At 43.8% G+C, this 24,999-nt stretch overlaps 2 protein-coding genes across 2 annotated transcripts; one reads left to right on the top strand and one right to left on the bottom strand.

Annotated features, from left to right (window-relative positions):
- Positions 1-7,481: 7,481 nt before the first annotated feature.
- LOC123056185 (uncharacterized) lies at positions 7,482-13,987 on the bottom strand. The gene is made up of 2 exons (XM_044479883.1): positions 13,650-13,987; positions 7,482-7,530 (listed from the first exon to the last, which is right to left on the bottom strand). The coding sequence occupies exons 1-2, from the start codon at positions 13,985-13,987 to the stop codon at positions 7,482-7,484; spliced, it is 387 nt and encodes a 128-aa protein (XP_044335818.1).
- A 976-nt stretch (positions 13,988-14,963) lies between these two features.
- On the top strand, positions 14,964-17,206 carry LOC123050828 (uncharacterized). Its single transcript, XM_044473558.1, has 3 exons — positions 14,964-15,645; positions 15,924-16,159; positions 16,319-17,206. The coding sequence occupies exons 1-3, from the start codon at positions 15,042-15,044 to the stop codon at positions 16,988-16,990; spliced, it is 1,512 nt and encodes a 503-aa protein (XP_044329493.1). The 5' UTR covers positions 14,964-15,041; the 3' UTR covers positions 16,991-17,206.
- Positions 17,207-24,999: the final 7,793 nt, after the last annotated feature.

Raw genomic sequence — 24,999 nt, 5'->3', positions numbered from 1 at the left:
GCTCACAACCCAGTTCAGCACTCGAAGACAAAGCACATTCAGATTCGTCATCATTTTCTTCGTGATCATGTGTTGAAGGGCGACATTTCTATTGAGCATGTGAAGACTGAAGAACAACTAGCCGATATCTTCACAAAGCCCTTGGGTGAGAAGAGATTTAGCAAGTTACGGTGTGAGCTAAATATTTTAGAATCTTCGAATGTTCTTTGAAAAGGACACTCATCTTAACACTTATGCAAAATTGATGACTTAGATGTGCAACACATGAAGAAACGTTTTTCTTCAATCAATGAAGACTAACAATCTAAGTGTGAAGAAATTAACGAAGAATTTGATTCTCAGAACCCTACGACAATTGTACGCGGTGTCTGAAATTATCATTCTTATACGGTGGGTCACGCCACCACCAAAAGTTGAAAATCTTCAATTTGAGTTTTTTCCTCAGTTTTGAAATTCCTCAGTTGTTCATATTCTTCAACTTTGCATTGTCTTCACTGTTTCCGTAGTTTTTATTCATTGGTTATATATATATATATATATATATATATATATATATATATATATATATATATATAACCAATGAATAAAAACTATGGAAACAGTATTCACTTATGGCTAATTCTTCAAGTTGCTTTTTCTGCTAAGTGAATGTGATCAGACATTGTCTCCATTACTGCTGTTTCAGGAAATAACCATGGCCACTGAAGAGCTTTCGGCAATTCAATCGCATCCTGCTTATTAACAGGGAGAAGTACCAGCGTTATTAACAGAACATATAAACTGAGAAATGCATGGCTAGGCCATGCATGGCCAGTCCTAGTTCTAAGCTGTCACTGGACTGGACAGTTTGTGAGCTTGCATGTTCCAATCGAGCTAAAATGACTGGATTGAATGGAGAAATTTTAAGCTCCGGTTTTGGTTGACAACAAGAGATAAAGATGAACTGATTGGAAGGATCCGCTTGCACAATCGGTATAGACCAGTAAACAAGTACATTAATTACAATCAGACCAAAATAGGCGGTTTACAGAACAAGGTCTTATAAAATTTATGAAACATTTTCACTCGATTCAATCCATACAATATATTGTGCTACGGTACATTAAGTACCTTTACTGGTAACTGATAATAGCACCAGAAACTAGTACATAGTAGCAGGACACACACCATAGTACATAGGCATACTCGTGAGAACCGAGTTAATAAGAATTAGTCGGCCTCCGTATGACATAAGCTTGCCCTTCCAGCAGATTAGTTTTTTTCTCAAATCTATCCTCTATGCACTTCCATTCTTTATTTGTAAGCTTGCGAAGGTGAATTGGTATACCCAAGTACGTGAAAGGTAAAGCCCCCAATTCGCACCCGAACAATTGTTTGTATGCGTCTTGTTCGTCTTTAGCTCTTCCAAAGCAGAACAATTCACTTTTATGAAAGTTAATCTTTAACCCGGTCAATTGTTCGAACAAGCATAACACCAGCTTCATGTTCCTTGCTTTTGCCAAGTCATGCTTCATGAAGATGATAGTATCATCAGCGTACTGTAGGATGGATACACCTCCATCAACTAAATGTGGAACGAGGCCACCTACCTGGCCAACATCCTTAGCCCTTCCTATTAGAATTGTCAACATATCGACCACTATGTTGAACAGAATAGGTGACGTCGAATCTCCTTGCCTCAGACCTTTGTGTTTCTGGAAGTAATGACCTATGTCATCATTCACTTTACTTCCAATACTCCCTTTTTGCGTGAAAGATTCTACCTGGTTTCTCCAAGCCTGATCGAAACCTTACATACGCAAGGCCTGTTGAAGAAATGGCCATTTGACCTTATCGTACGCTTTCTCAAAATCCACTTTGAAAACTACCCCATCTAGTTTTTCGTGTGGACTTCATGGAGTGTTTCATGTAGGACCACAACCCCTTCTAGGATGTTTCTATCCAGCATGAAAGCAGTCTGGGACGGCTGCACTATAGAATGCGCAATCTGCGTAAGCCTATTAGTCCCAACCTTGATGAAAATTTTGAAGCTGACATTAAGAAGACAGATCGGCCTGAACTGCTCAATTCTCACGGCCTTTGTTTTCTTAGGAAGCATAGTGATCGTTCAAAAATTCAAATGAAACAACTGAAGCTGTTAAGTGGGAGAAATGATAGAGAATGAAGAATTGTTCCTTCGTAAAGTTGTACCATTTTTCTCACTAGAATAATATAATTATGTACTTTATTTACAATTTCTTGCAGATACCGTGCTTGGACTCAAAGCGCATGTAATGCTTGCAACTGGAGGTTGTTTTTTCCCGACTTCTCTATTATTCCTGTTTCAAGTTGTGTGATCCTCTAATATGCAGAGATTCCTGATTGGGGGAAATTCCATGGTCGTTGCATATTTCGCAAAGTACTGGGAGAAGGACAAGTAGCTCCATGGTATTTATTGTGTCATGACAGAGCTGCACGTCTATTATAGACTGGCTGCGTAAATTTCATCATCTAGAAACAAAGGCCACGGGCGAGGGGAACGCTGCGCTTAGTTCATAGTCTTGTTATCACATTCTCTGTGCAATGGGTTCAATTTATGCTAAGAAACTTTGAGTGAAAAATGCTAAAAATAGATCTTGATGGAGAAATTGTTAATCATGTCTATGCAACATACCTTTGTCAACTGCTATTCACACGCAGGATTCATTGACTGGTCATTGTGGAGACATATTTGACTCGAGGGCCGTTGGAATCGCTACAACTTTTATACCTCACCACAGTTGGAATGTTCTAAAAATCCTAAAGTTCAGGGATGCATAGCAGTCTCTTTCTTATTTATCTATTCTTCAGAGTTAAAGGCTTTGACACGAAATTGCATGTGTCAGGCTCAAAGGAGAAACGGTTTAACCTCTTTATCTTTCTTTTATGCAATGACTTTTCTTTGTTTTCCATAGTTATTAATGGATTTATTTAAGGCCTAGTGTTTTTTTCCAGCACAACTGTACATTTATAGGACCTTGGGCTGTGTCCTCTATCGATTACTTGTGAACTACACAACCGTTATATGTATGATATATTTTTGAAGAGCGAATATTTTTTTTCTAGACAACGCACAAGACTTGCGCTTCATTATATTAAAAGTGAGAAGACACAGTGATAATTACAAGAGGTCTGACCATATCAGGCAACAGCCGAAAAACAGTTCCTAACTATTTGGATGTTTCTTTTTGTACAATTGATGAATCATTTCCTGTTTGTTTTGCTGAAATTTGTAGATATTTAAGTTGAAGGGCCACCATCTTACTCACACATGTCAAGATGATTTTGTTTGCCCACATTCAGGCTGTGCTAAGTTAGAGATTCACTAAGTTTCCATTGCATGACAACATTTTTGCTTCTAATTCTCAACATACAGCTTGAGTTTATAGTTGCGGTGTTCTTCTATCTAATGACGCTATCAATTATACCCTGCCTAATATTTTTCACCAGTTTGATTAGATGAACTGGCATGCCAATTCTATCTAACTGAAGGTGTTTCACTGATTTGATTACATAAAACTTCCTCCACTACTAGGAAAAGGCCTGCTAGTGGCGCACCTGTTTTGGCTACTAATGGACTACAGGTGCGCCACTACCATCACGCCATTAGTATACCAGATACTAATGGCGCACCAGGAAGTGCGCCATTAGTATATCCCATGGTGCGCCATTACTATCTGACTTAGTAATGGCGCACCACATAGAAGTGCGCCATTACTAACATTTTTTTTTCAATTTTCTTTCAGAAATTTGTTTTTCAAATTTTTTATTTTTCTTAATCTCGGGTTACAATGGCTTAATCTCGGGTCAATATGCTTAATCTCAAGTCAAATCGCACTAAGTGGTCAAACTTCCCGGAAGGTCACCCATCCTCACACTACTCCAACCCGAGCACGCTTAACTTCACAGTTCTATCCAACCCCAGCACCACCTGACTTAACGGGCACTTGTTGATATATCTATCATATCAATCCTATTAAACCTTGTTGATGTCTAGGACTTTGTTCATGTTCATGAGTATGATGAAATTTTGAAAAATATTTCAAACTTCCCGGTCATATTACGTATCATTTTTTGAAAAAAATTTCCAAAACAAAAAGTTTGAAACCAATTTTTTTTCTGTTACTAGTGGCGCACCTAGCAAATGGTGCGCCACTAGTAAGTTTGAAATTTTTTCATTTTTTCCCCTCTAGATCTTAAAAGCCCGGTAACTTTTTTTTCTGTTAGGTTTTTGAGGATTTTGAAAATGTTTAACGGGGTTCCCCCAGTTAAATTCGGATGTAACTTTTCGAGTAGATGATTTTTCATATAAAAAACTTTTTAATCCGAGTTCGTATGCAAAAGTTATGCCCATTTTACAAATTCCAGAGAGATTTTGCAAATAAAGTCGAAATTCATATTTGTAAATTTTCTCAAAAAGTAGACCACATATCACATGGGAAACTTATTTTCTTTTATTTTTTTGACATTTTCATCATTTTCTTTTATTTATTTTTAAACTGAAAAGGCGGTCCAGGGGGTGCATTCGGTGGATTTTTTGGGCCAAGATAGTAATGGCGCACCGTGGGAGTGGTGCGCCATTACTAGTTCAACTAGTAATGGCGAACTAGTAATGGCGCACCACACACACGGTGCGCCATTACTAGTTTTGAAAAAAAAAGGGTGCATTTAGTGGATTTTTTGGGCCAAGTTAGTAATGGCGCACCGTGGGCGGTGCGCCATTACTAGTTTTGAAAAAAAATAAAAAGGTGCATTCAGTGAATTTTTTGGACCAAGTTAGTAATGGCGCACCACACACACGGTGCGCCATTACTAGTTTTGAAAAAAAATTGAAATTTTTTTACTAGTGGCGCACCGTGGATGTGGTGCGCCATTACTAGTTACTATCCCCTGGTGCGCCATTACTAGTTTTGAAAAAAAAATTAAAAAAATTGTTACTAGAGGCGCACCGTGGATGTGGTGCGCCATTAATATTTGAACACTAATGGCGCACCAACACATGGTGCGCCATTAATATATAGTAGTGGCGCACCACATGTGTGGTGCACCATTAATGTCAATATTATCTATAGCCCTTTTCCTAGTAGTGCTCTGACGGGTTATGTTAATTAATTCCCAATTCCTCTGACGGGTTACATAAACGCGGTGAGTGACTATGAGGAGTGGCTTTTTTACCTTCAAGAAAAGGAAAAAGGAGCAGCGGCTATGCGGTGACATAATGTCACATAGCCTAACAAGTCATTTTTAGAGAAAATACCATCCATGTGATATATAGGTAGCCAATAATTTATAACTCCTTAAAATCAGGATGCGACTCAAATTGTACCATGCAAATGAAGTTGGAATATCTTAAATCCATCAAGTAGATCTAAGTTTGTAACAAATAATTAGTTGGACTAGGTCTCTCTATAAAAACAACTTTTTATTAGATTTCTAATCAACTTACGTAATAAGTGAGGTGGATTTCAATTACTTTTTGATTGTTAAGGACTACCATTTCTATAGATGAAAATTTTGGCATATATTATATTTATATATGTAACCAGCAAAACATATATCCATGGCTCGTAGCAACGGACGGGCATTCTACTAAAAAGACGATGTCATGGTAGCATGGCAGACTTGGCAAGTGCCACGAACATCATGATATTGTTCCTTTTCTTAATTCCTTGATTTGAAAAATAATTTGCTCTGCGTGTGTAGGAACATAGCAGTCAGGCAAACGACACTTTGGCATCTTGATCGATTAGGGAAAAAATTTCTTTACTTTAGAAAATGTGGGTTCGGATTGGTCTGTTGAGTTATGATTGGCTGATCAGAATAATTTTTTATTTAAAAAATGTAGCAAATAGCATTTCATTAGAGATTGGTCTGTTGAGTTATGGTTGGCTGATCGGAATAATTTTCCTATTTAAAAAATGTTGCAAATAGCATTTCATTAGAGATAGCTTTGCAGCAAATTGCATGAGCGAGTAGTTCTTTTTTTCCATCAAGTCGTAGAATTTTTTTTTTGGGTAGAAGGTTAAATTCATTGGTTGGTTACTTCAAGAGTCAATAATGGACACACTGGTGTATCAGTTGCATGCCTGACAATGGACATTATATTTTTGTTTCATGGTCATGGACGACATTCAACTTCATGTTACAACGTGGCAATGGCTCAGGAGACATCGGATGTGTCTTCTTGGCTTGAAGGCGTCACGAGTGATGGACGCTTCGGACACCTTGATGGCGGTGCCGGGTGGACACGAATACGGATGGAAGGGATTAGATCGGATAGAGGGGCGGTTGGTAGAAGACTCCTCCTGGATGATCGGTGGGGAAGTGCGACGCGAAGAAGTGAGGGTGCCATGGCAAATGTGAGGTACGTAACATCGGTTTAAAGGGAGAGGGCTCAAGCGAGAATTGTCCCGCTATGACGGGAAACCGAGCACGAAGGGGAGGGTTCGGCAGAAAAATGGAAGGGTTTTGTGTTAGGACCACATGTTGGAGATAACATGGTGGATAGTCCGGACCCCCACCCCACCCCCACCCCCCACACACACACATGTGGGCTAGATTTGAGGAAGCTCGGATTGTACAGACGATTGAATTTGAGGAGCCAGCTGGGCACAAGTTTATCCCAACACGCACGAACATATGAAGAGTAAATGAGTTTCAACCTTAGGACGGATTTAATCATTTATTCGATTTATTTATATGCATTCTGGCCCGTGGCAACACACAGGCATTGTCCTAGTAGTCCTTAGATGCCAGCATGAGACAACGAGTGGGGCTCACATGGGTCGGGTTGAACCAGACTAGAGTACCAGACCAGACACCAGACCACCCACGCGAAATCATCTTCACGCCACCACCGGCGATCGCGCCGCCGCCGCCACCGCGTTCGCCATCTCTCCTCTCCACCGCGCTGCCATGCTCTGGCTTCGCCACAGCCTCCTCTGCCAGATCCTTTTGTCTCCCTCCGCCTCTCCCATCTCCCAGTCCCACCTCTGCCGCCTCATCTCCGGCGCTGTGCCCGCCGTCTCCTCAAACCCTAGCTTCGCCGTGGAGGACTACCTCGTCTCCACATGCGGCCTCAGCCGACCCCAGGCCCTCAAGTTTTGCCATCTTTTGTGACCGTGAATCAAAAAGGTTCTGAAGCCAACGGCACGTCAATGATGATTTATCGATCATGCATGCAACTGACAAAAGGGATTGGGTTTAAAGAAGATCGTAGAAATAAGTAGTAGCTACAAACTACAGAGCGATGTACGTACGTGCAGTGCAGTTCTGCCAGTGTACGTCGTATCTTTGAGCAAGTTCGTCTACACCCTAATCACAGATCGACGTGGCATCTGAGCCTTGATCGACACGGCCGTGAAGAAGTCAATTAATTCCTGCAAGCAGGTATCGATAAATAAAACAGAAGTGAGCGACTGGATGATGATGGCCGAGTCATTGCTTCGCCGCGGCATGCGCGATCAGCCATGCAGAACCATCGAGGCGTCGAAGAACTGGGCGACAATCGTGTTGGCCTGTTGGGAATCAAAGACTATGAACTAGCAAAGAACCGAGGTGGAAGACAAGGTTTTGCCTGCGCGACCTTGCGCCGTTTTCTGCTTTCTTTCTCTCACTGGCTCCAATATGCGGTACGCCTTGCCGCCACCCTCGTAGCCGATGAAGACCATCGGCGTCGATCTGTCGTCGAGCTTCTTCAGGTGCGGGCGCACGTTCTTGACATGTGCCACACACCCAAAGGTGTGGAGGAAGTGCACCACAGGCCGGGCCCTGTGCCATGCCTCGTACGGGGTCATGCCGCGCACGCTCTTCGTCGATGCACGGTTGAGGATGAAGATCGCGGTTGTCACCGCCTCGCCCCAAAACTTGTCGGGCATTGTTGTCGCCTTCATCATGCTCCGCGCCATGGCCACCACCGTCTGGTTGAGACGCTCGACCACCCCGTTCTGCTGAGGTGAGTATGGCGCCGTGAGTTGGCGTTGCACGCCGCGATTGGAGCAGTACTCGCCGAACTCGACAGAGGTGAACTCGCCGCCGTGGTCGGTGCGGAGAGCGTGCAGCTTGCGCCCGGTGTCCACCTCAATGCGCTCCTGAAAGCGCCGGATCGCGTCAGGCGCCTCGTCCTTGCTGCTCAACAGTGTCAGCCACATGTACCTGGAGAGGTCATCAACCAGGAGTAGGAAATAGCGCCGGCCCGAAGGAGTCGCCGGGGTTATGGGCCCACACAAGTCGCCGTGGACTAGCTTTAGGACATGCTCGGCTCGGTTGTTCGTCATGTCCAGGAATGGCGCTCGGTGCTGCTTGCCAGCCAGGCAACTGTCGCACAGCTGGTCGACATGGTCAATCACCGGCAGGCCGCGCACCATGTCATGCCGGACCAGCATCTGGAGTGAATTGAAGTTTAGGTGTCCATACGTCGCGTGCCAGCGCCACGCCTCATCGGTGGTTGTGCGCACGGCCAAACACACTGGCCTGGTGATACTCTCCAACGTATACACAATTTTTGATTGTTTCATGCTATTATAGTACCAATCATGGATGTTTCATATGCAATTATATATCTTTTTTGAGATTAACCTATTAACCTAGTGTCCAGTGCCGGTTGCTGTTTTTTGCTTATTTTTTGGCTTTTCAGCAAAACAATATCAAACAGAGTCCAAACGCAGAAAAAAATTAGATTAGTTTTTTGTGGACCAGAAGAGACACTACTAGGAAAAGGGCTATAGCTAATATGGACATTAATGGTGCACCATGTATGTGGTGCGCCACTGCTATATAGCAGTGGCGCACCAGATACAGGTGTGCCATTATTGACATATTACTAATGGCGCACCTGATGTGTGGTGCGCCATTACTAGTTTAGAAAAAAAATAAAAAAAAATTGTTAGCAGTGGCGCACTAGGGGATAGTGCGCCATTACTCGTTGACTTAGTAATGGCGCACCTTCATCAAAGTGCGCCATTACTATGTGTATGACTTGGTCAAACTTAGGAATAGCGCACCTACGCAAAGTGCGCCATTACTAACTTTGACCAAGGTTTGACCAGGTCATACACATAGTAATGGCGCACTTTGTGAAGGTGCGCCATTACTATGTCAAGTGCGCAATTACTAGCTTTCTTTGCACCCCTCCCCCCCCCCCCCCACCTCCTTTTCAGTTAAAAATAAATAAAAGAAAATAAGTTTTTCATGTGATATGTGGTCTAGTTGTCGGGAAAATTTACAAATATGAATTTCGACTTTATTTGCAAAATATCTCTGAAATTTAGTAAAATGGGCATAACTTTTGTATACGAACTCGGATTAAAAAGTTTTTTATATGAAAAATCATCTACTCGAAAAGTTACATCCAAATTGAAAACCTAACAGAACGAGAGATACAGGGCTTTTAAGATCTAGAGGGGGGAAAATGGAAAAAGTTTCAAACTTACTAGTGGCGCACCATTTGCTAGGTGCGCCACTAGTAACAGAAAAAAATTGGTTTCACTTTTTTTTTTGGAATTTTTTTTAAATATGATACGTAATATGACCGGAAAGTTTGAAATATTTTTTCAAAATTTAATCACACTCATGAACATGAACAAAGTCCTAGACATCAACAAGGTTTAATAGGATTGATATAATAGATATATCAACAAGTGCCTGTGAAGTGAGTTGGTGCTGGTGTTGGATAGAACTGCGAAGTTAAGCGTGCTCGGGTTGGAGTAGTGTGAGGATGGGTGACCTTTCGGGAAGTTTGACCACGGAGCGCAATTTGACTTGAGATTAAGCCATAGTGACCCGAGATTATGAAAAAAATATTAAAAAAAATTTATTAGTAATGGCGCACTTCTATGTGGTGCACCATTACTAAGTGCCATTAATGGCCAAAACAGGTGCGCCACTAATTAGCCTTTTCCTAGTATTGAGACCCTAGAAGGTTCGGGAGAAGACCTGAAGAGTCACGAGGGAGCAACAAGCTTGGGGGGCGTGCCCCCCAGACTTGTGGGCCCCTCGTGGCACCTCTTACATAACTCCGCGTCTATAAATTCTCAAATATTCCCCTGACATCAGAGAGCCCATCTGTCGTGGTTTTGCCACGGCAGATGTCCTTGTGAAAGGACTAAGTCGTGAGGCCATCGCAACTAGGTGGTAACTTGAACGGGGTTGGTAGGAATCGAGAGACGCAAGTTTTACCCAGATTCGACCCCTCCTGATGGAGGTAAAAGCATGATATAATCTCGAGAGCCTCTACTTTGATCTTGTCTGAACTTGTCTCTCTATCCTGACCTGACCCCCTTGGGGTGCCTTGCCTCTCCTTATATAAGTTGAAGGGGCTGGCTTACATGTAGAGTCCTAGTAGGACTACAACTAGTCTCTTTTCTATTACAAGCAGGATACTAGTCCGAGTCTTGCTTCCCTTGTCAGGGAACTTTCTTCTTCTTGGACCTTCTCTGCGATCCGGCCCTCCAAGCCTCTCCTTGAGCCGGCCTTCTGTCGGGTTGCACAATGGGCCTTAGGCTTTGTCATTCAGGTCGACCCGGTAAGCAAGGTGACCTATGAGCCGCCAAGTGATGGGCCGGGTCATATACCTCCTGGTCAGGTCAAACCGTGGGGAATATCTCCAACATTAACCCTCAGGTTAGCTTGAATTTATTCATGCTAAGCTCCTGAAAACAAGAATAATTAACACGTTTAAGAGAAAACGGCTCGCTCAAAAGGTCGTCTTTATTCAATGAACCGGCTTCTGGAAAATCCGGGTTTCTTCTTCATATCAAAGAGTTGCTTCATAATTAACTTGTTCACGCTGGTTCCTCGTGGGAAAATATTGGAAAATAAAAACCCATCTGCCGTTGAGTCGGCTTCCAGTGCTTTGGCTTGATGAAATTTTTGGGAATAAGAAATCCATATGATGTTGAGCTAGCTTTCCGTGCCTTCTGTGAATACCTTTGAGCTGATAAACTTCGCAATTTTTTTTACCAAGAATATGAGGCCCGGTTCGCTCAAAACTGAGAACTTGAAAGTGTCCCTCCCTTATATCCATATTACCTGTAACCCCCAAGTCTTAAGAGTAGAACGTAGTGATAGTTTAAGACTTGCTTAAATATGAATGTTGCAACTCTGAAGAAATCCGGGTTGTTCATCTGAGTTACCGGTCATAAACTGGATGTTTTGTATTTCACATGTGTAGCCCTCAAGGGCTGGCTCTCCAGTATGTGATGGGCCGGGTCTTCAATTTCGACCTTATGATCTGTTGAAACAACTGACGATGTAGCTCCCAAATGTCGGGTTGTCTTGTCTGCAGCAACCTTGGACTGCTAATTGTCTTATGCTCATAAAACTTCAGTCAGTGTAGCCCCCGAGTGTCGTGTTGTCTTGCCTGCAGCAACTTGGGTGAACTTAATTTTCAATATTGTAGATATATAGCTGCAAATATTGTAGTCCCCAAGGGCCGAGTCAGTTGTCCTCGTCAACCTGGAACTTGAGCTGCAATTGTTTCAAAGTCGGCTTTGATAGTCATGTTATTTGAAACTAGTTTTGATAAACCATATCAGACCCGTCCATTTTGGCTATCAAGGATTTGTTTGTTCCTGCATAGTTATAATGTAATCCGGTTTTGAAGACCGAGTCCTGCGACACGGGAAACCAAAACATATACTTTGACAAGACAATGAATTGTTATTATAACAAATCATATAATATAATATGAACCAAGTTTGAATAAACATGGAAAAAATGTCGGCTTTCGAGGCCAGTAATTGGTGCTTCATGTTGAAGCATGCTTGATAGTCATTGCTATTGTAACAAAGGCCATATATAGGCGTCAGAGTAATTGACTTAACAAATTCTATAATTGCAATTGGTTAACCTGCCCAATAAGCCGGCTCCTACAACATAAATGAATATAGATATGCATTGTATGATAATGCATTGTATGATAATACATTGTATGATGATGCAATGTATGATGATGCAATGTATAAATGATGTATGTGTATGGTAACAAATTATAAAAATGCCGGATTTCGAGGCTCGCCATAAGACCGGCTTTCGAGGCTCGAGTCTTGGTTTTGCTTCCCGTGGAAGCGGGCCTTGTAGCCTCTTTTTGGTTTATCCTCGCTTTCTGAAAGCCGGCTCTCACGTGATTTAAGCCGGTTTTAACCTTGACAAGTTCAGGGTCAATTTTGATTGACTTATCAAGAGTACACCGGGTCACATTTTCAGAATAGAATCAAGCTAATAGGCGGGTTTAACCAAGTTTCATAATGGCATATGCCAGGCCAAGAGGGATGTTAGTAGCTAAACTCGATGAGGTGGAAGCCCCCAAGTGACCATATGATCATGAAAAAGCTCACTATAGGATATACATGAGACAATGCTACTACTGGAAAACATCTGGTGTCCAGATAAGCCGGCTTTATTCCATTAATCATAATATGATGAGCAAATAAGGCGTGATACCTATGTTTAGACTGTGCATCATGGCCACCAGTCTTCTTTGATAACCTATAATTTTTCATGAATAGGGCAGGGTACCTATGTGTGAACTATGTATCATGGCAACTAGTCCTCTTTGGCAACCTTTAATTTTTCGCCAGTAAGAGAGGATACCTATGTTTGAACTGCGCATCATGGCATCTAGTCCTCTTTGGCAACCTTTAATTTTTCGCCAACAAGGCAGCAGCCCCAGGTCCGGGTTGTCTTCCCTGCAATGACCCGGGTTCTTGAATTTGTGAAACTAGCCAAATCTGCTGAGTCATCTCTGTGTAGCCTCCAAGTCTTGAGACGACTCGATGAGTCGGCTTGAGATTCTTCATACTTGGTTGTGGCATAAGCCGGCGTAGATTTGACAGCTGAAAGATGAAATTTATTGAAATTAAAGGCGTGTGGCGAGTTGTATGTCCTCGGCATATGTCGTTCAAAAACCTCATTTTTGCCCAAATTGAGTTCATACGTGTTTTGAACCTTTCCTTGCTATTCTCTCTTGGTCCGGCTCTCCTGGCTCCTCCATGACCATTTTTTCTTTGCCGTCTCAATCGGTGGCTGGCTTGCCTAGCTTCTCCAGAGACGTTCGTCTGTGGCCGACTCTTCTGTTTCTTCGATGTGCTGAAGTAGACCGGACCCGTGGGGATGGCAGGCCAATGCGCCTATCCACTGGGCAAACCGGCGCGGGTGGAGGCTGATAGTAGATATGTATATTTCATTTTTTTCCTTTTTTTTTTGCTCCAGCTTGTCGGAGACCGGGCTGCATGGACAGCGGTTTGCACGCGTCCGTTAAGTGGCTCGTACGGGCGGGCGCGGCCTTGGCGTGTTTGTGTCAAAGACTATGAAGTAGCAAAGAACCGAGGTGGAAGACGAGGTTTTGCCTGCGCAAACTTGTCGCAGTTTTCTGCGTTCTTTCTCTCCGTATTTATTAGCTTACAACGAAGGAAACGTGGCTCGTTGCCACCTGATTATGCGCCACTAAGATCCACGATGCTCGTGCCATCCCATGAACGAATCGGTAGCGCGCAAGACTCGGACAAAGCAGTTTAAACTTTGAGCTAAACTCGCTATCTGCTGACTGACGAAACTGACGGAACTAAAAGTAAACAGAACACGACTGCTAACTGAACTAACTGAACTTGCAAGGTCTATTCCAACAAATGGTCGGGCGCATCCGCTCCACAGCGGCCTTCGTCATGGCCAGATCGTTGATCACGCAGTGCAGGAGCCGCTCGGCCACGGGTGCCCAGGCGTGGGCCACTGCTCGCGCCGATGCCAGCCTGAGCATGACGTGGAAGACACTGATGGCCGCATGGCCGTGCGACTCCATGGAGTGTAGGCAGTGCAGCACTGTCTCCGCGTAGCCGGCAGAGTCGGTGTGGTGGAGTTGCCACCTGTGCCGCCACCACGGCCCATTGCCCTGGGGCCCGATGTGCGCAGCGCAGAGGGAGAAGATGTTGCCCAGTACGGTATGGAATCTGCTGGCACGCTTAATCCGGACCATGCAGCCGGTGTCCACCGGCCGCAGCTGCTACTATTTCCTACGTACATGCATGGATGCAATGCCAAGCATGTGCACTACCAGGGAGCAAACGCCTTGCTCCTTGCGTTGGTGCAAGATTAGGAGTTTCTTGCTCAGCCACATCAGCAGCTGGCTTGCCGTGGGCCAAGCCAGCAACGCAGCCGTGTCTAGTGTTTCTGTGTGGGACAGATCATGCAAAAGTTTTCTAATAAGGTCAAAACAGTGATTTTGGCCTAATAATACTCGATCGGATTTGTCATTGGTGGTGGCAGTCACCCTCGGCCTTCTCCACTTCCTCGCAGTGCCGGCCTTACCCCACACGGCCCACACGCTGCTCGCCAGAGCTGTTCTCTGCGCCACTGGCTACATTCCTCATGTGGCTCGCCATCAATTTGAGCGTGTCGGTGAGAGATAGAGAAAGAGAAGAGGGATGCGTGGCTCATCGCCGTCGACGACGGAGAGCTCCCTCGATGTTGTAGGTTAGGTGACATAATTGTCAATCAGGAGAGTCTTCCTTGGTACCTCGTAGTGAGCGGCAGACGGCGTCACCCTTGGTAGTCAGCACCCCCAAGGCGCACCATGGGGAGGCGTGGAGGGGAAGGCTGAGGACTGAGACCGGGTGGTGGCGGAGCGGAGGAGCGACGTCGAGGGGCTGGACGCGACATCGTACTAGGTTTGAACGCGTGGTTTCCTTTTGTCCACCGGTTTTGGCGTGTGGGAATAGAATAAAAAACAATTTTGTTAAGTCTCGGTCGACTGAGACATTGCATGCTACATTCCTTTAACCTTGCATGAAGATCCGTATTTTTTTCATTTATTTCTTTTTTTTTATATACTACTATATCACTTAACTGTCACACCCATAAAAAATCGATGTGTTGTAACTGTAGTAGGAAACGGATATGCGATTCCATATCCGAGTCAGTTATGTGCCCCACGCAACTCATCACCGGTGACCTGTTTATATACGCAAAGGCCGGCAGGCTTCGACTGTGAGACGCAAAACAAATCTTGGAGGAAGAAAATCGCGTGCCCCATGACAGAGCCGATGACGACTACTCAGGAGGAGGAGCACGATATGGCCGGAGGCAAATCGAGCTCCATCTCTAAGACGCAAATCGAGAACGCAGCTAGTCAGGAGGAGAAGGATTCTCACGAGGAGGAGATCGAGGAGCTCTGGGAGGAGATGGAAGAGACCATGTCGGAGAGCGAGGTGTCTGACTCTGATGAGGACGAGGACCATGTGGAGGGAGGCGAATCGGGCTCTACCATCTCCAAGCGGCAGATCTCCAAGCTGTGTGAGGACATGGAGGTTACGTTGTCTTACCTGAGACGGGACATCGAACCAGCAGCCCCGCTGAGGGAGACGGCGGAAGACGACGCCGATGAGGCGCTCCCGCCGACGATCCATGCCATCTTAGAGCAGTTCAAGGATCTGCGCCGTCACATGTCCAAGCTCAGATTGCAGCTGCAACCTTTCAAGGAGAGGCATGACGAGAAGCAGGCTAAGGAGGATTCGTATGAGGGTCTGGACGATGAAGAGAAGGTCAGGAAGAAGATAGACAAGGAAGAGATGTTCTTCGATATCTACCGCCGAAGCACCGAGTCCTCGTGCCGCCGTGTTGTCTTCGAGCAACAGAGTAAGTAACATTCTAATTGATACTCAACTAATTATTGAGAGTGCATGTTCTCGTATTCTATTAGCTTTACAACATACTATGCAACCAACACTTTATATGTACTACCATGATTGAAGATGAATACTTCGAAAGTTTTCCCGAATAAAAATTGCATACGATGCAATACACGTTGATATTCGAAAGGAAATTAATTGCACATTGATAATAATAGAATATCAATTACGCATTAATCATGTCAATTGATATAGATAGACTAATTTGGTTAATTAATTGTGCAGCCACATTGAGCCCTATGTACTTCACGCATTGGACACCCGGACAGATCCTACCCAACTATGCTGAGACAGAAGGGATTAGCCTGCAGGTCTACTCCTTCAAGATCACAAAGATCAAGGGCAATCAGTGTTGGCCGCTCCAAGTGTACGGCGTCGTTGCCGCGCGAGACAACTCTGACCGCAAGCGCAACATCATCTTCAATCGGCTGAGGCATGACTGCCAGGAGATCTTCTTAGATGTATGTGCCCGCTTCCATGTTTTGTTTGTCAGTATCCTTGTTTTATTTCGTTTCCTCACTATTGCATAGGGCTCATCGGCTTGAGAGTATGTCTTTGTTGGTCGGCCGGTCAGTTTCATTGCAATTAGGAATGAGTAAAAATGTTGTTGCTGCTTGCAGGACCCCTTCTTGCGCTTGACCGGCCCGTCTCGGGCAATTATGGCGCTGAGCCCAGTTAACTTTGAAGTTCAGCTGAAACTTAAGGGCGCAACAGAGTCTGGGGACAGGGCGTTGATGAATCTTACAGAACATTACGTCCGTGGTATTTCAAATACAATTACGTTCAGCAACTGCCTTTGCAAAGCAGAGTTAAGAGTGGAGGAACTTTCTAGTTCGGTTCAAGCCACTTTCTTGGGTGTCCGCGTCGTCAGATACGGTCCATGCCCTTTTGAATATGGAGGCCGGATTGCTTGCTCCTCACCACCTCGTGAAGTTGTGCGAATGGATGATAAAGGCATTCCACACTTTGTTGTTGATTCATGCTTCCAAGTTGTGTTGCTCGATTCTCGTCACTGTGTGCGTGGGAAAATGCCAATTGGCGAAGATGGTTGCCTTGATCTGTCAAGACGCTTTGTTTCTGTTAAACTGCAGAAAGAGAACAACCAAGAATTCAAAGAATGCCTGGCAGTTGTTTTTGAAGCCTACTCAGAGTCTGGTGATATTGCTGCGCAAACTCATGTCAGAATCAAGCCCAGGACTTGCAACATAAGCCAGCACACTTGCGACCTTGGTGGCTCTAAGGTGGAAATTACCATTGCTTGGTCAGCTATTGTCAGGACCGATCTTATTTGATGGTGCACTGGCAACCTGGATGTTATGGAGTAGGGATATCCTTTGACCAGTTAAATCTATCTTGTTTTGTTTCAGTTTTGCCGGTGGTTGTTTGTTAGTTCAATTAAGTATTTGTTGCATCAGTCAGCTATGCAAAATGTGGCAAGTGCTATTTGTGTGTCGATTGACTATAAAATTACAATTTATGTTGTCTGAAGTATTCGCTTTTGATTTCTACCAAGCTTGTAAGTTACTAGCTGGTGACGCGCGCTTTGCTGCGCCGTTTTTCACTTTTAGTTCTATAAGTTCAGCCTTTTTTATATTACTAGATGATACCCCGCGCGTTGCTGCGGGAATTCATAGTAACAATATAGAGGATCAACATTTACATAGTGAGTAATAGTGGTTAGAATCATAATCTGATAGTTGCACCTGTAAAATGTGAACATTGTAACTACATTAAAGTTTATTATGTTTGCATGAATAATCCATCCTTCAATTGTAAAATGGTAACATGTAAGAGAACTATGCATTACTTTTTTCTTTACAGATTTTGCCCTCTTTGGATATGCGTCATTCCATTTCTTGCTAAGTCACTGGTTACAACTGGGTGAGCATATGCTTGGAGTTGTTTCATAGTATTCCCTACATTGTTATTTCACCCGTGAACAATCTTTTTTTTTGCGGGTGACCCGTGAACAATCTTTAGCAGAGGTATCAACCTATTATTTTATTGTGAATGCTTTGTTCATTCCCTCTATATATCAACCATTAGTATTCAGACATAAAAACTTATTGGTAGGGCGAAAACTTTCCATGATCTTGAAATCTAAAATGTAGCTAGCTCAAGAAATTATTCTAGGAACAGAAGGAAGTAAATTTATGTCAAGCATATTTGAAATCTAAAACATAGCAAGTACTCCCTCCGTTCCTAAATGTAAGTCTTTTTAGAGATTCCACTATGAACCACATACGGATGTATATAGATGCATTATAAGTTTAGATTCATTCATTTTGCTCCGTATGTAGTCCATCTAGGGGAATCTCTACAAAGACTTATATTTAGGAACGGAGGGATACTGGTAGAAAAAGAGGCTTCCATACGCCCCCATTAGTCCCCAAAACAATCGAACCGCGACCAAAGGGGTCTTTAGTCGCGGTTCGGGAGAAGACCCGCGACCAACTATCTGGGCCCAGCGCGCTCGGTCGACAGCTGGCGGACGGGAGGGCTTAGTCCGGTGGCCTGGCACCGGGACTAAGTCCCGAAGGCCTTTAGTCGCGGTTGGCCAGGCCAACCGGGACTAAAGGCCCATCCAGCTGGCGGACGGGAGGGGCTTTAGTCCCGGTTGGCCTGGCCAACCGCGACTAAAGGCCCATCCCTATATATAGGACTCAGCTCACTTCACTTCACTCAGCTCACTTCACAATTTTCAGAAGGGGGTGGTGGGTTTGCTTTTGGTTTCTCCTATGCACACAAGGTGTTTGATGAAATGCCCGAGAGCCTGAAACAAACATGATATGAAGTGTCCGAGCCACACTTGAGCTTTCTCATTTATTTTTCCTCCGCGATCGCGGTTAGCAACTTGAACCTTTCATGTGTCATTGATAAAATATGCATGTGTGTAGTTCATTGTTTAATTTGTATTATTTCTAGCTAGTTAGTTTAACAAATGCATGATGGTTAATTATATACTTTATATAATAATAATGCAGATGAATCGACAATGGATGTACGGTCCCCGACTCTCCGGCGAGTTCACTACGGGTTTGAAAGATTTCCTCGTAGTGGCAAATGCGAACAAGCAGCAAGGTTTTATTATCTGTCCATGTGCTGTCTGTAAGAATCAGAAGGGTTACTCCTCCTCAAGAGACGTTCACATGCACCTGCTTCGGCACGGTTTCATGCGAAGCTATAATTGTTGGACCAAGCATGGAGAAAGAGGGGTTAGAATGGAAGAAGATGAAGAAGGGGATGATATCGATGACAACTATCATGATCATTTCGGTGATACTTTCATGGAGGATGATGCTGAAGGTGGGGAAGGGTTAGGTGAAGGTGAAGAAGAGGCACATGATGAGCCCGCTGATGATCTTGGTCGGACCATTGCTGATGCACGGAGACGCTGCGAAACTGACAAGGATAGGGAGAATTTGGATCGCATGTTAGAGGATCACAAAAAGTCGTTGTATCCAGGATGCGATAATAGTCTGAAAAAGCTGGGCTGCACACTGGATTTGCTAAAATGGAAGGCACAGGAAGGTGTAGGTGACTCATCATTTGAAAATTTGCTGAAAATGTTGAAGAATATGTTCCCGAAGAATAACGAGTTGCCCGCCAGTACGTACGAAGCAAAGAAGGCTGTCTGCCCTCTAGGTTTAGAGGTTCTGAAGATACATGCATGCATTAACGACTGCATCCTCTACCGCGGTGAATACGAGAATTTGAATGAATGCCCTGTATGCACTGCATTGCGTTATAAGATCAGAGGCGATGACCCTGGTGACGATGTTGAGGGCGAGAAACCCAGGAAGAGGGTTCCCGCCAAGGTGATGTGGTATGCTCCTATAATACCACGGTTGAAACGTCTGTTCATGAACAAAAAGCATGCCAAGTCGTTGCGATGGCACAAAGAGGACCGTAAGTCCGACGGGGAGTTGAGACACACCGCTGATGGAACGCAATGGAGAAAGATCGACAGAGTGTTCAAAGATTTTGCAGCTGACGCAAGGAACATAAGATTTGGTCTAAATACTGATGGCATTAATCCTTTTGGCGAGCAGAGCTCCAGCCATAGCACCTGGCCCGTGACTCTATGCATCTACAACCTTCCTCCTTGGTTGTGCATGAAGCGGAAGTTCATTATGATGCCAATTCTCATCCAAGGCCCTAAGCAACCCGGCAACGACATCGATGTGTACCTAAGGCCATTAGTTGAAGAACTTTTACAGTTGTGGGCCAGACCTGGTGTACGTGTCTGGGATGAGCACAAAGGAGAGGAATTTGACCTACGAGCGTTGCTTTTTGTAACCATCAACGATTGGCCTGCTCTCAGTAACCTTTCGGGACAGACAAATAAGGGATACAATGCATGCACGCACTGCTTACATGAGACTGAAAGTGTACGTTTGGTTAATTGTAAGAAGAACGTGTACCTGGGTCATCGTCGATTTCTTCCCCGAAATCATAACGTAAGAAAGAAAGGCAAGCATTTCAACGGCAAGGCAGATCACCGGCCGAAGCCTGCGGAACGTACTGGTGCTGAGATATTTGATATGGTCAAGGATTTGAAAGTCATCTTTGGAAAGGGTCCTGGCGGACAATCAGTTCCGCGGGGAGTTGACGGGCACGCACCCATGTGGAAGAAGAAATCTATATTTTGGGAGCTAGAATATTGGAAAGTCCTAGATGTCCGCTCTGCAATCGACGTGATGCATGTTACGAAGAATATTTGCGTGAACCTGCTAAGCTTCTTGGGCGTGTATGGGAAGACAAATGATACAAAGGAAGCACGGCAGGACCAGCAACTTTTGAAAGACCCAGATGACCGGCATCCGGAATGGTTTCAAGGTCGTGCCAGCTACGCTCTTACCAAAGAAGAGAAGGTCATTTTTTTTGAATGCCTGAGCAGTATGAAGGTCCCGTCTGGCTTCTCGTCGAATATAAAGGGAATAATAAACATGGCGGAGAAAAAGTTCCAAAACCTGAAGTCTCACGACTGCCACGTGATTATGACGCAATTGCTTCCGATTGCTTTGAGGGGGCTCCTACCGGAAAATGTTCGAGTAGCCATTGTGAAGCTATGTGCATTCCTCAATGCAATCTCTCAGAAGGTAATCAATCCAGAAGATCTACCACGGTTACAGAACGATGTGGTCCAATGCCTTGTCAGTTTCGAGTTGGTGTTCCCACCATCCTTCTTCGATATTATGACGCACCTCCTGGTCCACCTAGTCGAAGAGATTTCCATTCTCGGTCCTGTATTTCTACACAATATGTTCCCCTTTGAGAGGTTCATGGGAGTATTAAAGAAATATGTTCGTAACCGTGCTAGGCCAGAAGGAAGCATCGTCAAGGGCTATGGAAATGAGGAGGTAATTGAGTTCTGTATTGACTATGTTCCTGACCTTAAGCCGATTGGTATTCCTCAATCGCGGCACGAGGGGAGACTAAGTGGAAAAGGCAAGATCGGAAGGGAATCCACGATATGTATGGACGGTCATTCTATGACTGAAGCACACCACACAGTTCTGCAAAATTCCAGCTTGGTGGCTCCGTACTTCGAGCAACACAAGAATATTTTACGCTCGGACAACCCGGGGAAGCCTGAATCCTGGATTAGAAAGGCCCACATGGAGACTTTCGGCAGTTGGTTGCGAAAACATTTAATGAATGACAATGATGTTGGAGATCAGCTGTACATGTTGGCCAAGAAACCATCTTCGACTATAACGACTTTCCAAGGGTACGAGATAAATGGGAATACATTTTACACCATCGCCCAAGATAAAAAGAGCACCAACCAAAACAGTGGTGTCCGCTTTGATGCAGCAACCGAGAATGGGCAAAAGGTCACATATTATGGTTACATAGAGGAGATATGGGAACTTGACTATGGACCCTCCTTTAAGGTCCCTTTGTTCCGGTGCAAATGGTTCAAGCTAACAGGAGGTGGGGTAAAGGTGGACGAGCAATACGGAATGACAATGGTGGATTTCAACAATCTTGGTTACCTTGACGAACCATTCGTCCTTGCCAAAGATGTCGCTCAGGTTTTTTATTTGAAGGACATGAGTAGCAAACCGAGGAAACGGAAAGATAAGAAAACGATCAGTACATCATGCGATGATCCAAAGCGCCACATTGTTCTTTCAGGGAAAAGAAACATCGTGGGAGTGGAGGACAAGACAGACATGTCAGAAGATTATAATATGTTTGGTGAAATTCCGCCCTTCAAAGTGAACACTGACCCAAGCATTAAGTTAAATGATGAGGATGCTCCATGGATACGGCACAATCGTAAGCAAGCAGGGACACAAGGGAAGAATTGATGTGTAATAATTTATTGTACCAAACTTTGTATTTGGTCGATGAACTGAATGATGTATCAAACCTTTTGTCAAACCTTCAAGGGATTTTAAAATGAATTAGTTTTATTTTTCTGATTTTTTTGATATATAATTGTATTTTTAAGATTTTAAAATGAATTAGTTTTATTTTTCTGATTTTAAAAGGAAAAAGGAAGAAGAAGAAAGAAGGAAAAAGGAAGAAAAAAAAGAAGAAAAAAACAAACAGAAGAAAAACATAAGAAAAAAACAGAAGAAAAACAAACAGAAGAAAAAAAGAAGAAAAACAGAAGAAAAAGGAAAAAGGAAAAAGGAAGAAAAAAAGAAGAAAAAAAAACAATAAATAAAGCAAAAAAGAAGAAGGAAAAGGAAGAAAAAAAGAAGAAAAAAACAAACAGAAGAAAAAACAAACAGAAGAAAAACATAAGAAAAAAAGAAGAAAAAAACAAACAGAAGAAAAAAACAGAAGAAAAAACAGAAGAAAAAAGGAAAAGGAAAAGGAAGAAAAAAGAAGAAAAACAAAACAAAATAAATAAAGCAAAAAGAAAGAAGGAAAAAGGAAGAAAAAAACAGAAGAAAAAACAAACAGAAGAAAAATAAGAAAAAAACAGAAGAAAAAACAAACAGAAGAAAAAAGGAAAAAGGAAAAAAGGAAGAAAAAAAAGAAGAAAACAAAACAAAATAAATAAAACAAAAAACAGGCAAAAAATAAAAAATATGCCACCTACTGGGCCACCACGGCCTGAATACGACTAGAAACCCATTAATGGGCCAGGATTCAGGCCCGCAGAAGGCCCAGTAGGCCCACAGGCACATAGTGACAGAATAGGCCCGTAAGCCTGCATTTGAGAGGAGCTCGAAGTGGTGAGCGCAGCCGCGCTTATAAACCACTGTCGAAGCCTCTCGGCTAGCGAGGTGGGACTAAACATCCCACCGCACCGCGCCAGTTCCAGCACAGACCCTTTAGTCCCGGTTGGGGAGGCGGACCGCGACTAAAGGGTACCCTTTAGTCGCGGTTGTTGTCCCCAACCGCGACTAAAGGGTCTTTCTGCGCGGGAACGAAAGCGGCGCCAAAACCCTTTAGTCCCGGTTGGGGAGGCGGACCGCGACTAAAGGGTACCCTTTAGTCGCGGTTGGTGTGGCCAGCCGCGACTAAAGGGTACCTTTAGTCGCGGTCCGCCTCCCAACCGCGACTAAAGGTGCGTCTATAAATACTGCACTTAGCAGTTTCGCCACTTCCCATTCTCCTCTCTCTCGACGCCGAAGCGCTGCCCCGACGCCGATCGACGCCGAAGCCCTGCCCCGACGCCGACGCCGACGCCGAAGCCCTGCCCCGACGCCGACGCCGACGCCGAAGCCCTGCGCGCCGCCGTCCCCGTCCCCAGTGAGCGCCGCCTCCGCCCGTGCCCTGCCCTTGCCCGCCGCCCGTGCCCTGCGCCCTTGCCGGCCTGCCGCCCGACGCCCTGCCGCCCGCCGCCCGCCGCCCGCCGCCCGCTCGCCCTGCCTGCCGTCCTCCGCGCGCCGGCAGAAGAAGAAGAAGGAAGAAGAAAAAGGAAGAAGAAGAAGAAAGAAAAAGGAAAAAGGAAGAAGAAGAAAGAAGGAAGAAGAAAACAAAAGAAAAACAAGAAAAAGGAAGAAAAAAGGAAAAAGGAAGAAAAAAAGAAAAAGGAAGAAAACAACAGAAGAAAACAAAGGAAGAAGAAAAAAAGGAAAACACAAGAAAAACAAATAGAAGAAAAAAAACAAAAAAACAGAAGAAAAACAAAGGAAGAAGAAAAAAACAAAAGAAAACAAAAACAAAAAAGGAGGAAGAAAAACAAAGGAAGAAGAAAAAAGAAAGAAGAAAAACAAAGGAGGAAGAAAAAAAAGGAAGAAGAAAAAAAGGAAGAAGAAAAACAAAGGAAGAAGAAAAAAAGAAAGAAGAAAAAAAAAGGAAGAAGAAAAAAAGAAAGAAGAAAGAAGAAGAAAAAAGGAAGAAGAAAAAAGGAAGAAGAAAAAAAGAAAGAAGAAAGAAAGAAGAAAGAAAAGGAAGAAGAAAAACAAGAAAGAAAAAGGAAGAAGAAAAAAATGAAAACCAAATGAAAACCAAAAGAAAGAAGAAAGAAAAAGGAAGAAGAAAAAAAGAAGAAGAAAGGAAGAAGAAAGGTAGAAGAAGAAAGAAAGAAAAAAGAAGAAGGAAGAAGAAGAAAGAAAGAAGAAAGGAAGAAGAAGAAAGGAAGAAGAAGAAAGAAAGAAGAAGAAAGGAAAAAGGAAGAAGAAGAAAGGAAGAAGAAGAAAGAGGAAGAAGAAAGGAAGAAGAAGAAAGAAAGAAGAAAGAGGAAGAAGAAAGGAAGAAGAAGAAAAAAAGAATTTTTACTTAAAGAATCTTATTTTTTAATTCCTCCTCCTCTATGTCCCCTTAATCTTATTTTTTAATTCCTTTATACTTAAAGAATTTTTACTACATGCAGGAGTGACATATGGCGGACGATAGAACCGAGCCGCTTAGGGATCCGGAGGCTGAACGTTATTTAATGGGCATCATCAACAACGAGATTCCTTATGTGCCGGGCTCAGAATATGAGCAACAAGAGGATGTAGTCTCTTCTTATCTGAACCTTGACGGTGGAACAGAGATTGTCGATGATCAAGAAGGTGAAGGAACGGACATTGTCGACGGAGGTCAACCGTCAACAACCGACGATCTCGAATTGCAAGTAGCAACCACCTCCGGCGAGGTATATATATACATTGAGCCTCTCGTGATACAAACTTACTGAAATGTGAATACATATGTATTAACGCGCGCGACTCTCTTTCTTTTTTTAGCCCTCCGGATCGAGTACGACAAAGCGTGGCAAATCCAAGGCGATGAAAACAGGAGAAACATATGCCATTGAGTTTGTCAGTGAAACCGGCAAGCCCCTACAGCACACCTCAAAGTTTATCAACCAATGCGGAGTCGTTGTTAGAGACAACGTCCCGAT

The sequence above is a fragment of the Triticum aestivum genome, chromosome 2D (genome assembly GCF_018294505.1).
Source record: "Triticum aestivum cultivar Chinese Spring chromosome 2D, IWGSC CS RefSeq v2.1, whole genome shotgun sequence".
In the NCBI taxonomy this organism is placed as follows: Eukaryota; Viridiplantae; Streptophyta; class Magnoliopsida; order Poales; family Poaceae; genus Triticum; species Triticum aestivum.
Note: the sequence above shows the minus strand (reverse complement) of the source record. Positions and strands in the feature narration are given on the sequence as shown.

Bases quoted from the DNA above. Each gene is read 5' to 3' on its own strand.
- LOC123050828 (XM_044473558.1), top strand. From the start codon at position 15,042: ATGACAGAGCCGATGACGACTACTCAGGAGGAGGAGCACGATATGGCC. The intron at 15,646-15,923 runs GTAAGTAACATT...TTAATTGTGCAG, and splicing joins TGTTGTCTTCGAGCAACAGA to CCACATTGAGCCCTATGTAC. The intron at 16,160-16,318 runs GTATGTGCCCGC...TGCTGCTTGCAG, and splicing joins GCCAGGAGATCTTCTTAGAT to GACCCCTTCTTGCGCTTGAC.
- LOC123056185 (XM_044479883.1), bottom strand. From the start codon at position 13,987: ATGGTCCGGATTAAGCGTGCCAGCAGATTCCATACCGTACTGGGCAAC. The intron at 7,531-13,649 runs GACCATTTGTTG...CCAACAGGCCAA, and splicing joins GCTGTGGAGCGGATGCGCCC to CACGATTGTCGCCCAGTTCT.